The following is a 16,326-nucleotide window of genomic DNA, read 5'->3' as shown; positions in this document are numbered from 1 at the left end:
TCCACATCAACACCCACTAACCTTTACAAGCAGTACACCCCACATCAACACCCACTGACCTCCACAAGCAGTACACCCCACATCAACACCCACTGACCTCCACAAGTACTACACTCCACATCAACACCCACTGACCTCCACAAGCAATACACCCCACATCAACACCCACTGACCTCCACAAGCAGTACACCCCACACCAGCACCCACTGACCTCCACAAGCAGTACACCTCAGATCAACAACCACTGACCTCCACCAGCACTACACCCTGCATCAACACCCACTGACCTCCACAAGCAGTACACCCCACATCAACACTCAATGATCGCCACACGCACTATACCCCAAATCAACACCCCCTTATCTCCACCATCACTATACCTGACCTCCACAAGCACTACACCCCACATCAATACCTCCTGACCTCCACAAGCACTACACCCCACATCAACACCCACTGACCTCCATAAGCACTTCACCCCACATCAACACCCCCTGACCTCCACAAGCACTATACCCCACATCAAAAAACCCCTAACCTCCACAAGCATTACACCCAAATCAACACCCCCTGACCTCCACAAGCACTTCACCCCACATAAACACCCACCTGACCTCCACAAGCACTACACCCACATCAACACCCCCTGACCTCCACAAGCACTACACCCCACATCAACACCCACTGACCTCCATAAGCACTTCACCCCACATCAACACTCACTGACTTCTACAAGCACTACACCCCCACATCAACACCCCCTGACCTTCACAAGCACTACACCCCACATCAAAAAACCCCTAACCTCCACAAGCACTACACCCCACATCAACACCCACTGATCTCCACAAGCATTACACCCAAATCAACACCCCCTGACCTCCACAAGCACTTCACCCCACATAAACACCCACCTGACCTCCACAAGCACTACACCCACATCAACACCCCCCTGACCTCCACAAGCACTACACCCCACATCAACAACCCCCTAACCTCCAGAAGCACTACACCACACATCAACACCCCCTGACCTCCACAAGCACTACACTTCACATGAACACTTTCTGACCCCCATAAGCACTACACCCCACAACAACACCCACTGACCTCCAGAAGCACTACACCCAACATTAACACCCCCTGACCTCCAGAAGCACTACACTCTACATCAACACCCCCCTGACCTCCACAAGCACTACACATCACATCAACACCCACTGACCTCCACAAGCACTACACCCCACATCAACACCCCCTGACCCCCAGAAGCACTACACCCCACATCAGCACCCCCTGACCTCCACAAGCACTACACCCCACATCAATACCCCCTGACCTCCACAAGCACTTCACCTGACCTCCACAAGCACTACACCCCACATCAACACCCCCTGACCTCCACAAGCACTTCACCTGACCACCACAAGCACTACACTCCACATCAATACGCCCTGACCTCCAAAAGCACAACTCCCCACATCAACACCACTTGATTTCCACAAGCACTATACCCCACATCAACACCCCCGCTCCGACCTCCACAACCACTACACCCCATATCAACACCTCCCACCGAACACAAGCACTCTACCTGACCCCAGTGACCACCCTTCAGCTATTAGCTCCTTCCAGCACTTAACCCAACGCACCTCTACCGCTGACCCCTACAGCTGACTACCCCCTCCTGCCCCCCTACACCCCCTCCTGCCCCCTACACCCCCTCCTCCCCCCTACACCCCCTCCTGCCCCCTACACACCCTCCTGCCCCCTACACACCCTCCTTCCCCCTTCACCCCCTCCTTCCCCCTACACCCCCTTCTGCCCGCTACACCCCCTCCTGCCCCCTACACCCCCTCCTGCCCCCTACACCCCCTCCTGCCCCCTACACCCCCTCCTTCTCCCTACACCCCCTTCTGCCCCCTACACCCCCTGCTGCCCCCTATACCCCCTTTTGCCCCTACACCCCCTCCTTCCCCCTACACCCCCTCCTGCTCCCTACACCCCCTCCTGCCCCCTACACCCCCTCCTTCCCCCTACACCCCCTCCTGCCCCCTACACCCCCTCCTGCCCCCTACACCCCCTCCTGCCCCCTACACCCCCTTTTTCCCCCTACATCCCTCCTTCCCCCTACACCCCCTCCTGTCCCCACACCCCCTCCTGCCCCCTACACCCCCTCCTGCCCCCTACACCCCCTCCTGCCCCCTACTTCCTCTCCTGCCCCCCTAAACCCCCTCCTTCCCCCTACACCCCTCCTGCCCCCTACACCCCCTCCTGCCCCCTACACCCCCTCTTGCCCCCTACACCCCCTCCTGCCCCTAACACCCCTCCTTCCCCCTTCACCCTCTCCTGTCCCCTACACCCCTCCTTCCCCCTACACCCCCTCCTGCCCCCTACACCCCTCCTTCCCCCTACACCCTCTCCTACCCCCTACACCCCCTCCTGCCCCCTACACCCCCTCCTGCCCCCTACACCCCCTCCTGCCCCTTGCACCCCTTCCTGCCCCTCACACCCCCTCCTGCCCCCTACACCCCTCCTTCCCCCTACACCCTCTCCTACCCCCTACACACCCTCCTGCCCCCTACACACCCTCCTTCCCCCTTCACCCCCTCCTTCCCCCTACACCCCCTTCTGCCCGCTACACCCCCTCCTGCCCCCTACACCCCCTCCTGCCCCCTACACCCCCTCCTGCCCCCTACACCTCCTCCTGCCCGCTACACCCCCTCCTGCCCCCTACACCCCCTCCTGCCCCCTACACCCCCTCCTGCCCCCTACACCCCCTCCTTCTCCCTACACCCCCTTCTGCCCCCTACACCCCCTGCTGCCCCCCTATACCCCTTTTGCCCCTTTACCCCCTCCTTCCCCCTACACCCCCTCCTGCTCCCTACACCCCCTCCTGCCCCCTACACCCCCTCCTTCCCGCTACACCCCCTCCTGCCCCCTACACCCCCTCCTGCCCCCTACACCCCCTCCTGCCCCCTACACCCCCTTTTGCCCCCTACATCCCTCCTTCCCCCTACACCCCCTCCTGTCCCCACACCCCCTCCTGCCCCCTACACCCCCTCCTGCCCCCTACACCCCCTCCTGCCCCCTACTTCCTCTCCTGCCCCCCTAAACCCCCTCCTTCCCCTAACACCCCTCCTTCCCCTTCACCCTCTCCTGTCCCCTACACCCCTCCTTCCCCCTACACCCCCTCCTGCCCCCTACACCCCTCCTTCCCCCTACACCCTCTCCTACCCCCTACACCTCCTCCTGCCCCCTACACCCCCTCCTGCCCCTTGCACCCCTTCCTGCCCCTTACACCCCCTCCTGCCCCCTACACCCCCTCCTGCCCCCTACACCCCTCCTTCCCCCTACACCCCCTCCTGCCCCCTACACCCCTCCTTCCCCCTACACCCCCTCCTGCCCCCTACACCCCCTCCTGCCCCCTACACCCAATCCTGCCCCCAACACCCCTCCTTCCCCCAACACCCCCTCCTGACCCCAACACCCCCTCCTTCCCCTTACACCCCCCTCCTGCCCCCTACACCCCCTCCTGCCCCCTACACCCAATCCTGCCCCTACACCCCTCCTTCCCCCAACACCCCCTCCTGACCCCTACACCCCCTCCTGCCCCCTACACCCCCACCTGTCACTTACACCCTCTCCTGCCTGCTACACCCCCTACACCCCCTCCTGTCTCCTACACCCCCTCCTGCCCCCTACATCCCCCTCCTGCCACTTACACCTTCTCCTGCCTGCTACATCCCCTTCTGCCCCCTACACCCCCTCCTGTCCCCTACATCCCCTCCTGCCCCCTACACCCCCTCCTGTCCCCTACACCCCCTCCTGCCCCCTACACCCCCTCCTGCCACTTACACCTTCTCCTGCCTGCTACACCCCCTCCTGCCTGCTACACCCATCCTGCCCTCTACACCCTCTCCTGCCATTGACCCATCCTTTAACTCTAGGATGGGGTTTTGCCTTACATCCCTTCCCCCCCCCCCACTGCACCTGAGACTGCTCCGCTCTACACTCCTTCTATGCTATAATTAACCCTGGCTTCCCCTTACCTGCTTGCTCTCAAAGGCATACCTTCCTGCCCCGCCGCCCTGTCTCTCAGAACCTCTGTGTCTCTCAGAACCTCTCTATCTCTCAGAACCTCTCTGTCTCTCATCCCATCTCAGCCTCTGAACTCCTCTCTTCAACACAATCTCTGACTCCTCATTCTTTCTTATTTAGTCTTTAGCCTTTCTTTGCGTCACAGTCTCTATTTTGCTCCCGACCCCCTCTCTGACTCTCTGCCCCCACTCTGGCTCTCAGCCCCATACTCTGACTCTCAGCCCCCATTCTGACTCTCACTCCCCCACTATGACTCTCAGACCCCCACTTTGATTGTCAGACCCCCTACTCTGACTCTCATCCCCCCTACTCTGACTCTCAGCCTCTCATTCTGACTCTCAGACCCTCACTGACTCTCAGACCACAACTCTGACTCTCAGACCCCCACTCTGATTCTTAGCTCCCCTACTCTCACTCTCAGACACCCACTCTGACTCTCAGACCCCCATTCTGACTCTCAGCCCTCTACGCCGAAACTCAGCCCCCCACTCTGACTCTCAGCCCACCTACTCTGACTCTCAGGCCCCCACTCTGATTTTCATGCAGACCCCAACTCTGACTCTCAGCCACCACTATGACTCTCAGCCCCCTACTCTGACTCTCAGTCCCCCTCTCTGACTCTCAGCCTTCCTACTATGACTCTCAGACTCCCACTATGACTCTCAGACCCCCTACTCTGACTCTCAGCCCCCACTCTGACTCTCAGCGCCCCACTCTTACGCTCAGCCCACATATTTTGACTCTCAGACCCCCACTATGATTCTCAAAACCCAACTCTGACTTTCATCCCCCTACTCTGACTCTCAGACTTCCACGCTGACTCTCAGCCCCTACACTGACTCTCAGTCCCCCTACTCTGATTCAGCCCCCCCACTCTGACTCTCAATCCCACTACACTGCCTCTCAGACCCCCCACTCTGACTCTCAATCCCACTACACTGCCTCTCAGACCCCCCACTCTGACTCTCAGACCCTCCACTCTGACTCTCAGCCTCCATTTTGACTCTCAGTCCCCCACTCTGACTCTCAGACCACCAACCTGACTCTCAGACCACCACGCTGACTCTCAGACCCCCACTCTGACTCTCAGACCACCACTCTGATTCTCAGACCCTCTACCCTGACTCTCATCCCCCCACTCTGGCTCTCAGCCCGTCTACCCTGACTCTCAGCCCCCCATACTGACTCTCAGCGCCTCTACTCTGACTCTCAGACCACCACTCTTACTCTCCGACCCCCCCACTTTGACTCTCAGCCCCCCATACTGACTCTCAGACGCCCTACCCTGACTCTCAGCCCCCCCCCACTCTGACTCTCAGATCCCCACTCAGACTCTCAGCTCCCGATATGACTCTCAGCCCCCTATACTGACTCTCAGACCCCCACCCTGACTCACAGCACTCAATTCTGACTCTCAGCCCTCCTACTCCGACTCTCAGCCCCCCACTATGACTCACAGACCCCCACCCTGACTCACAGCCCTCCATTCTGAATTTCAGCCCCCCTACTCTGACTCTCAGCCCCCACGCTGACTCTCAGACCCCCACTTTGACTCTCAGCTCCCATTATGACTCTCAGCCCCCTGCACTGACTCTCTGCCCCCCCTCTCTGACTCTCAGATCCCCACTCTGACTTTCAGCCCCCCTACGCTGACTCTCAGCCCCCCTACTCTGACTCTCAGCCCCTCTACTCTGACTCTCAGCCCCTCACGCTGACTCTCAAACCCCCACTCTGACTCTCAACCCCCACTATGACTCTCAGCCCCTAATTCTGACTCTCAGACCCCCACTCTGACTCTTAATCCCCCACTCTGACTCTCAGACCCTAACTCTGACTTTCAGCCCCTCTACTCTAACTCTCAGCCCCCCATTCTGACTCTCAGCCGCCCTACGCTGACTCTCAGACCCCCTACTTTTACTCTCAGACCCCTTACCCTGACACTCAGCCCCCCCTACTCTGACTCTCAATCCCCCTACTCTGACTCTCAGCCCCCCCCACCCTGACTCTCAGCCCCCCCATACTGACTAAGCGCCTCTACACTGACTCTCAGCCTCCCTATTCTGATTCATAGATCCCCCACTCTGACTCTCAGACCCCCACCCTGACTCTCAGACCCCCACTCTGACTCGTTGACCCTATACGCTGACTCTCAGCCCCCACTCTTACTCTCAGCCCCCTACTCTGACTTATCCGTTAACTGACCTAACTCTGTTTTTAATGGACCTATCCTTTCCCTAACCTATGTTCAATATAACTGAAAAAAAACTTTAGGATTTGCCTTTGCTTGGCTTGCTATACGAACTTCATAGTTTCATTTTGCCCTCCTTATCTCTTTTTTAACATTTCTAACCAGTTGTGAGAATTCTTGTTCTAAACTGACTTACCCATTCTTAATCCTTTTGTACCTAGCTCTCTTTCAACCTCTTTCAATCGATCCTTTGTTATCCATTTCCTGTCATTTGTATTTGATCTGTTCAAATTGTAAGGTACACTAGTTTCTTGTGCTATGTTGTGAATATTTGTAAATAAGTTATATTTTGAATCCAAATCCAAATCCTCTTTTACATTACACATTGCTGGGTTCACGTCTTGCTCCAATATCGGCCCACCCCCTATGCCTAAGACTTTCCAATCTATTTGACCCCCAAAAATTCTTAGGATATTAAAATTAGCTTTACGAAAATCTGGCACTTTAACATAATTTTCTCCTGCAGGTCTATTCCACTCTATGCTAAATCTGATTTCTTTGTGATCACTGTTACCTTGTTCACTCCCAATTTCGATCAATGGGCCAATAGGCCTTCAGCAGTTACCTTTATTCTTATGTTCTTATAATTATAAAACTAGATATGATAGGAAAATAAGACTGGAGTCATTGCTATAAACAACCCATTGCAAGAAATGCGGGAACCAAGAGTCAATGCTTGATCCTTCAGGAACAAAAGGTGAGTACAATAGGTGAGTACACACACACACACAGGAAATGGTGTGGAACAAATTGGGGGGAAATTGGGGGAACAAAAGGTGAGTACAATAGGTGAGTACACACACACACAGGAAATGGGACAGGAATCATTGCTGTAAACAACCGATAGCAGGAAAGGCGGGATCCAAGAGTCAATGCTCGATCCTGCAAGCACAAATAGGTGAGTACACACACACACACACACACACACACACACACACACACACACACACACACACACACACACACACACACACACACACACACACACACACACACACACACAAACACACACACACACACACTGGGACCAATCCTCTTTCTAATTTACGTAAATGATATGTTTACAGGAGTGGAATCATACATGTCAATGTTTGCGGATGACGCAAAATTAATGAGAAGAGTTGTGACAGACGAGGATTGTAGGATCCTCCAAGAGGACTTAAACAGGCTGCAGAGATGGTCTGGGAAATGGCTACTGGAGTTTAACACCAGTAAATGTAAAGTTATGGAAATGGGATCAGGTGACAGGAGACCAAAGGGACAGTACACAATGAAGGGGAACAGCCTACCTGTAACGATTCGAGAAAGAGACCTGGGAGTGGATGTGACACCTAATCTAACTCCTGAGGCACATATAAATAGGATAACGACAGCAGCGTACTCTACACTGGCAAAAATTAGAACTTCATTCAGAAACCTAAATGAGGAGGCTTTTAGGGCGCTTTACACTGCCTACGTGAGACCCGTCTTAGAGTATGCCGTGCCATCATGGAGCCCCCACCCGAAGAAACACATAAAGAAACTGGAGAAGGTTCAGAGGTTTGCGACGAGGATTGTCCCAGAGTTACGAGGGATGGGATATGAAGAGCGTCTGAAGGAACTGAACCTTACGACACTAGAGAAAAGAAGGGAGAGAGGAGATATGATAGGGACATATAAAATACTCAGGGGAATTGACAAAGTGGAAATAGATAAAATGTTCACACGTAATAATAACAGAACGAGGGGACATGGGTGGAAACTGGAAACTCAGATGAGTCACAGAGATGTTAGGAAGTTTTCTTTTAGTGTGAGAGTAGTGGAAAAATGGATTGCACTTGGGGAACAGGTTGTGGAAGCAAACTCTATTCATACTTTTAAAACTAGGTATGATAGTGAAATGGGACAGGAGTCATTGCTGTTAACAACCAATGGCTGGAAAGGCGGGATCCAAGAGCCAATGCTCGATCCTGCAAGCACAAATAGGTGAGTACAAATAGGTGAGTACACACACACACACACACACACACACACACACACACACACACACACACACACACACACACACACACACACACACACACACACACACAGGGAAGGTGCTCCAGTGGATAAGGGAGTACTTAAGCAACAGGAAACAGCGAGTAACGGTGAGGGGGGAGACATCAGAGTGGCGAGATGTCACCAGCGGAGTCTCACAGGGCTCAGTACTTGGACCCATCCTGTTTCTAATATATGTGAACGATCTTCCAGAGGGTATAGACTCATTCTTCTCGATGTTTGCTGATGATGCAAAAATTATGAGAATAATCAAGACGGATGAAGATAGACAGAGACTACAGGATGACCTGGATAAACTGGAGGAATGGTCTAGAAAATGGCTGCTAAAGTTCAACTCGGGAAAGTGTAAGGTGATGAAATTAGGCGAAGGGAGCAGGAGGCTGAACACAAGGTATCATCAGGGAGGGGAAATCCTGCAAGAGTCAAATAGAGAGAAGGATCTGGGGGTTGATATCACACCAAACCTGTCCCCAGAGGCCCACATCAAAAGAATATCATCAGCAGCATATGCTAGACTGGCCAACATATGAACTGCCTTCAGAAACTTGTGTAAGGAATCTTTCAGAACCCTGTATACCACTTATGTAAGACTAATCCTGGAGCATGCAGCTCCAGCCTAGAGTCCATACCTAGTTAAACACAAGACAAAGTTAGAGAAGATTCAGCGGTATGCCACCAGGCTCGTCCCGGAACTAAGAGGATTGAGCTACGAGGAAAGGCTAAAGGAACTGAACCTCACATCCCTAGAAAACAGAAGAGTAAGGGGAGACATGATAACCACCTACAAAATTCTCAGGGGAATTGACAGGGTGGACAAGGACAAACTCTTCAGCACGGGTGGGACACGAACAAGGGGACACAGGTGGAAACTTAGTACCCAGATGAGCCACAGAGACGTTGGAAAGAATTTTTTCAGTGTCAGAGTAGTTAATAAATGGAATGCACTAGGAAGTGATGTGGTGGAGGCTGACTCCATACACAGTTTCAAATGTAGATATGATAGAGCCCAGTAGGCTCAGGAATCTGTACACCAGTTGATTGACAGTTGAGAGGCGGGACCAAAGAGCCAAAGCTCAACCCCCGCAAGCACAATTAGGTGAGTACAATTAGGTGAGTACACACACACACACACACACACACACACACACACACACACACACACACACACCATCCTAAGAAATACCTATATATATCCACCCTACCACTCACCTGGGCCCTTGACTGCTCCCCCACCAAGATGACGTCCCTGGTGGCGTCATGGATGGGGATATCTGAGAGGTAGAGCCCGCGGGAGGTGAGCGCTGTCAACCCGTCAATAAGGGGCGACCCGACGAACAGGAGGGAGTCGCTCTCAGGACACACCACCATTTGTCCTTTCAACTCCATGTTCTGCAAGAGACGAGCAAAGACTAGACATTTAAGACTTAAAAACTGGACATATGAGACTTACGGATTGGATATATGGGACTTGCATGCACGAAAAGTGGAAACAAAGCTCTCTCCTGCTTTCTTTGAAAACGAATTTGTTCTGCAGGATCCAGAACAGTATTAGAACCTGTTCTTAAGATATTCTGTGTTCAGGAGAAGGAAACCTGTAAACTACAAGAACACTAACAATGTTGTAAGCACCAGGCCCTCCATAGCAGTAACAACACAGGGGTATGGGGCACGTAAAGAAACACAAATTGTTGCAGCCTTCAGAAGTCTTTCCAACTGGAGGAGAACATGCTTAACGTCAGCCTCGGCTGTGTTGTCTGCTGCAGGGAGTGTGACCGGGAATATGACCTCTTAAGCTCTCAGCTACCAGTACTGAGGACATCGGGGAAGATGGCCTTCCTTTCAACTACACGTTCCGTGGGGCTATGATCAGTGGTACCGCCTCAGCCACACGTTCCGTGGGGCTATGATCAGTGGTACCGCCTCAGCCACACGTTCCGAGGGGCTATGATCAGTGGTACCGCCTCAGCCACACGTTCCGTGGGGCTATGATCAGTGGTACCGCCTCAGCCACACGTTCCGTGGGGCTATGATCAGTGGTACCGCCTCAGCCACACGTTCCGTGGGGCTATGATCAGTGGTACCGCCTCAGCCACACGTTCCGTGGGGCTATGATCAGTGGTACCGTCTCAGCCACACGTTCCGTGGGGCTATGATCAGTGGTACCGCCTCAGCCACACGTTCCGTGGGGCTATGATCAGTGGTACCGCCTCAGCCACACGTTCCGTGGGGCTATGATCAGTGGTACCGCCTCAGCCACACGTTCCGTGGGGCTATGATCAGTGGTACCGCCTCAGCCACACGTTCCGTGGGGCTATGATCAGTGGTACCGCCTCAGCCACACGTTCCGTGGGGCTATGATCAGTGGTACCGCCTCAGCCACACGTTCCGTGGGGCTATGATCAGTGGTACCGCCTCAGCCACACGTTCCGTGGGGCTATGATCAGTGGTACCGCCTCAGCCACACGTTCCGTGGGGCTATGATCAGTGGTACCGTCTCAGCCACACGTTCCGTGAGGCTATGATCAGTGGTACCGCCTCAGCCACACGTTCCGTGGGGCTATGATCAGTGGTACCGCCTCAGCCACACGTTCCGTGGGGCTATGATCAGTGGTACCGCCTCAGCCACACGTTCCGTGGGGCTATGATCAGTGGTACCTTCTCAGCCACACGTTCCGTGAGGCTATGATCAGTGGTACCGCCTCAGCCACACGTTCCGTGGGGCTATGATCAGTGGTACCGCCTCAGCCACACGTTCCGTGGGGCTATGATCAGTGGTACCGTCTCAGCCACACGTTCCGTGGGGCTATGATCAGTGGTACCGTCTCAGCCACACGTTCCGTGGGGCTATGATCAGTGGTACCGCCGCAGCCACACGTTCCGTGGGGCTATGATCAGTGGTACCGCCTCAGCCACACGTTCCGTGGGGCTATGATCAGTGGTACCGCCTCAGCCACACGTTCCGTGGGGCTATGATCAGTGGTACCGCCTCAGCCACACGTTCCGTGGGGCTATGATCAGTGGTACCGCCTCAGCCACACGTTCCGTGGGGCTATGATCAGTGGTACCGCCTCAGCCACACGTTCCGTGGGGCTATGATCAGTGGTACCGCCTCAGCCACACGTTCCGTGGGGCTATGATCAGTGGTACCGCCTCAGCCACGCGTTCCGTGGGGCTATGATCAGTGGTACCGCCTCAGCCACACGTTCCGTGGGGCTATGATCAGTGGTACCGCCTCAGCCACGCGTTCCGTGGGGCTATGATCAGTGGTACCGCCTCAACCACACGTTCCGTGGGGCTATGATCAGTGGTACCGCCTCAGCCACACGTTCCGTGGGGCTATGATCAGTGGTACCGCCTCAGCCACGCGTTCCGTGGGGCTATGATCAGTGGTACCGCCTCAGCCACACGTTCCGTGGGGCTATGATCAGTGGTACCGCCTCAGCCACACGTTCCGTGGGGCTATGATCAGTGGTACCGCCTCAGCCACACGTTCCGTGGGGCTATGATCAGTGGTACCGCCTCAGCCACACGTTCCGTGGGGCTATGATCAGTGGTACCGCCTCAGCCACACGTTCCGTGGGGCTATGATCAGTGGTTCCGCCTCAGCCACACGTTCCGTGGGGCTATGATCAGTGGTACCGCCTCAGCCACACGTTCCGTGGGGCTATGATCAGTGGTTCCGCCTCAGCCACACGTTCCGTGGGGCTATGATCAGTGGTACCGCCTCAGCCACACGTTCCGTGGGACTATGATCAGTGGTACCGCCTCAGCCACACGTTCCGTGGGGCTATGATCAGTGGTACCGCCTTAGCCACACGTTCCGTGGGGCTATGATCAGTGGTACCGCCTCAGCCACACGTTCCGTGGGACTATGATCAGTGGTACCGCCTCAGCCACACGTTCCGTGGGGCTATGATCAGTGGTACCGCCTCAGCCACACGTTCCGTGGGGCTATGATCAGTGGTACCGCCTCAGCCACACGTTCCGTGGGGCTATGATCAGTGGTACCGTCTCAGCCACACGTTCCGTGGGGCTATGATCAGTGGTACCGCCTCAGCCACACGTTCCGTGGGACTATGATCAGTGGTACCGCCCCAGCCACACGTTCCGTGGGACTATGATCAGTGGTACCGCCTCAGCCACACGTTCCGTGGGGCTATGATCAGTGGTACCGCCTCAGCCACACGTTCCGTGGGGCTATGATCAGTGGTACCGCCTCAGCCACACGTTCCGTGGGGCTATGATCAGTGGTTCCGCCTCAGCCACACGTTCCGTGGGGCTATGATCAGTGGTACCGCCTCAGCCACACGTTCCGTGGGACTATGATCAGTGGTACCGCCTCAGCCACACGTTCCGTGGGGCTATGATCAGTGGTACCGCCTCAGCCACACGTTCCGTGGGGCTATAATCAGTGGTACCGCCTCAGCCACACGTTCCGTGGGACTATGATCAGTGGTACCGCCTCAGCCACACGTTCCGTGGGGCTATGATCAGTGGTTCCGCCTCAGCCACACGTTCCGTGGGGCTATGATCAGTGGTACCGCCTCAGCCACACGTTCCGTGGGACTATGATCAGTGGTACCGCCTCAGCCACACGTTCCGTGGGGCTATGATCAGTGGTACCGCCTCAGCCACACGTTCCGTGGGGCTATGATCAGTGGTACCGCCTCAGCCACACGTTCCGTGGGACTATGATCAGTGGTACCGCCTCAGCCACACGTTCCGTGGGGCTATGATCAGTGGTACCGCCTCAGCCACACGTTCCGTGGGGCTATGATCAGTGGTACCGCCTCAGCCACACGTTCCGTGGGGCTATGATCAGTGGTACCGCCTCAGCCACACGTTCCGTGGGACTATGATCAGTGGTACCGCCCCAGCCACACGTTCCGTGGGACTATGATCAGTGGTACCGCCTCAGCCACACGTTCCGTGGGGCTATGATCAGTGGTACCGCCTCAGCCACACGTTCCGTGGGGCTATGATCAGTGGTACCGCCTCAGTCACACGTTCCGTGGGGCTATGATCAGTGGTTCCGCCTCAGCCACACGTTCCGTGGGGCTATGATCAGTGGTACCGCCTCAGCCACACGTTCCGTGGGGCTATGATCAGTGGTACCGCCTCAGCCACACGTTCCGTGGGGCTATGATCAGTGGTACCGCCTCAGCCACACGTTCCGTGGGGCTATGATCAGTGGTACCGCCTCAGCCACACGTTCCGTGGGGCTATGATCAGTGGTACCGCCTCAGCCACACGTTCTAAGGGATTGTGACTAAGGAAACACCTAGTGACGGTCTTCATGAACACTTGGTTTTGTCTTACTATAATGTATTAAGAATACATGTGCAGCAGTGGAGCAGCAAGTTGAACATTGTACCCAACACTGGTGGTGCAATAGGACCACCAGAAACTTTACTAGTGGCGTCTCCCATTGTCTGCACCTTAATTAGCCTTACTCATTAAAATACAATAGTATTTATTAAAATTGTATTATTAGTACAATTGTATTTTAATGAACATGATATTAACGTGATATTAAAATACAATTGTGGTTTAATATGCTGTGTCAATCGCATTATTAAGCCTGCATTTTATATAAGAAAAGTTGTCAGACATATATAATTTTAATTATTAATTCAGGCTTGTCCATTACTTGTATAAATATCGACTGAGAACTGGAGCTATATATGAAACCTTTCCTGGAAGTAACTTCAATATGCCCACCCCGTAGGTCTGGTGAATGTAGGCCTATTGAAAGTAGAATAGGAAGTAGGCTTACTAGACAATAGCAAAGAAAGTAGGCCTACTGCATTATTGCACAAAATATGCATATGCAGCATTATCAAACCAAATAGGCGTACTGAGCAATATCACAGTAAGTAGGCCTACTGGACCTTATCACAGAAAGTAGGCCTACTGGACATTATCACAGAAAGTAGGCCTACTGGACATTATCACAGAAAGTAGGCCTACTGGGCATTATCAAAGAAAGTAGGCCTACTAGACATTATCAAAGAAAGTAGGCCTACTGGACATTATCACAGAAAGTAGGCCTACTGGACATTATCACAGAAAGTAGGCCTACTGGGCATTATCAAAGAAAGTAGGCCTACTAGACATTATCAAAGAAAGTAGGCCTACTGGACATTATCACAGAAAGTAGGCCTACTGGACATTATCACAGAAAGTAGGCCTACTGGACATTATCACAGAAAGTAGGCCTACTGGACATTATCACAGAAAGTAGGCCTACTGGACATTATCACAGAAAGTAGGCCTACTGGACATTATCACAGAAAGTAGGCCTACTGGACATTATCACAGAAAGTAGGCCTACTGGACATTATCGAAGAAAGAAGGCCTACTGGACATTATCACAGTAAGTAGGCCTACTGGACAATATCACAGTAAGTAGGCCTACTGGACACCTGAATATTACCTGGTGTTTGGATTGTTGGACCACTTGTCCTACCTGGAGATTGTTGCATGTTGTCTGGATGGTCAGAGTACGAGCCTCTGCTCAGAGTACGAGCCTCTGGACAGAATGCGAGCCTCTGGTCAGAGTACGAGCCTCTGGTCAGAGTACGAGCCTCTGGTCAGAGTACGAGCCTCTGGTCAGGGTACGAGCCTCTGCTCAGAGTACGAGCCTCTGTTCAGAGTACGAGCCTCTGGTCAGAGTACGAGCCTCTGGTCAGAGTACGAGCCCCTGGTCAGAGTACGAACCTCCTGTAAAAGTACGAGCCTCTGGGTAGAGTACGAGCCTCTGGTCAGAGTACGAGCCTCTGGTCAGAGTACGATCCTCTGGTCGGGGTACGAGCCTCTGCTCAGAGTACGAGCCTCTGCTCAGAGTACGAGCCTCTGGTCAGAATACGAGCCTCTGGTCAGAGTACGAGCCCCTGGTCAGAGTACGAATCTCCTGTAAAAGTACGAGCCTCTGGGTAGAGTACGAGCCTCTGGTCAGAGTACGAGTCTCTGGTCAGAGTACGAACCTCTGGTCAGAGTACGAGCCTCTGGTCAGAGTATGAGCCTCTGGTCAGAGTACGAGCCTCTGGTCAGAGTACGAGCCTCTGCTCAGAGTACGAACCTCTGGTCAGAGTACGAGCCTCTAGTCAGAGTACGAGACTCTGGTCAGAGTACGAGCCTCTAGTCAGAGTACGAGCCTTTGGTCAGAGTACGAGCCTCTGGTCAGAGTACGAGCCTCTGCTCAGAGTACGAACCTCTGGTCAGAGTACGAGCCTCTGGTCAGAGTATGAGCCTCTGGTCAGAGTACGAACCTCTGGTCAGAGTACGAGCCTCTGGTCAGAGTATGAGCCTCTGGTCAGAGTACGAGCCTCTAGTCAGAATACGAGCCTCTGCTCAGAGTACGAACCTCTGGTCAGAGTACGAGCCTCTAGTCAGATTACGAGACTCTGGTCAGAGTACGAGCCTCTAGTCAGAGTACGAGCCTCTGGTCAGAGTACGAGCCTCTGGTTAGAGTACGAGCCTCTAGTCAGAGTACGAGCCTCTGGTCAGAGTACGAGCCTCTAGTCAGAGTACGAGCCTCTGGTCAGAGTACGAGACTCTTGTCAGAGTACGAGCCTCTAGTCAGAGTACGAGCCTCTGGTCAGAGTACGAGCCTCTAGTCAGAGTACGAGCCTCTGGACATAGTACGAGCCACTAGTCAGCGTACGAGCCTCTAGTCAGAGTACGAGCCTCTGGTCAGAGTACGAGACTCTTGTCAGGGTACGAGACTCTGGTCAGAGTATGAACCTCCTGTAAGAGTACGAGTCTCTGGTAAGGCGGACTGATTCTGCTGGATAGGAACGTGGTTGGCTGGTTGACTTCCAGCTGCTCAGAAATAAATGTCGGGTAGTGAAATTCGCCGCTAGTGTGTCATTTATGGACTTCATGACGAAATATGCAGGACAAAGTTGTGGGGCTGCTAATGGAAGGCAATCCAA

General features: G+C 54.0%; 1 protein-coding gene across 1 annotated transcript in view; it reads right to left on the bottom strand.

Annotated features, from left to right (window-relative positions):
• Gycalpha99B (guanylate cyclase 1 soluble subunit alpha 2) overlaps nt 1-16,326 on the bottom strand; it is a 183,324-nt gene that overhangs the window by 76,888 nt on the left and 90,110 nt on the right. The window contains exon 6 of the mRNA XM_069327558.1: nt 9,599-9,778. Coding sequence (XP_069183659.1) covers nt 9,599-9,778 — 180 coding nt within the window. The remainder of the gene's footprint in view (nt 1-9,598; nt 9,779-16,326) is intronic.

The sequence above is a fragment of the Procambarus clarkii genome, chromosome 19 (genome assembly GCF_040958095.1).
Source record: "Procambarus clarkii isolate CNS0578487 chromosome 19, FALCON_Pclarkii_2.0, whole genome shotgun sequence".
Taxonomy (NCBI): Eukaryota; Metazoa; Arthropoda; class Malacostraca; order Decapoda; family Cambaridae; genus Procambarus; species Procambarus clarkii.
The sequence above is the reverse complement of the archived record's forward strand: the minus strand, read 5'-3'. Positions and strand labels throughout refer to the sequence as shown.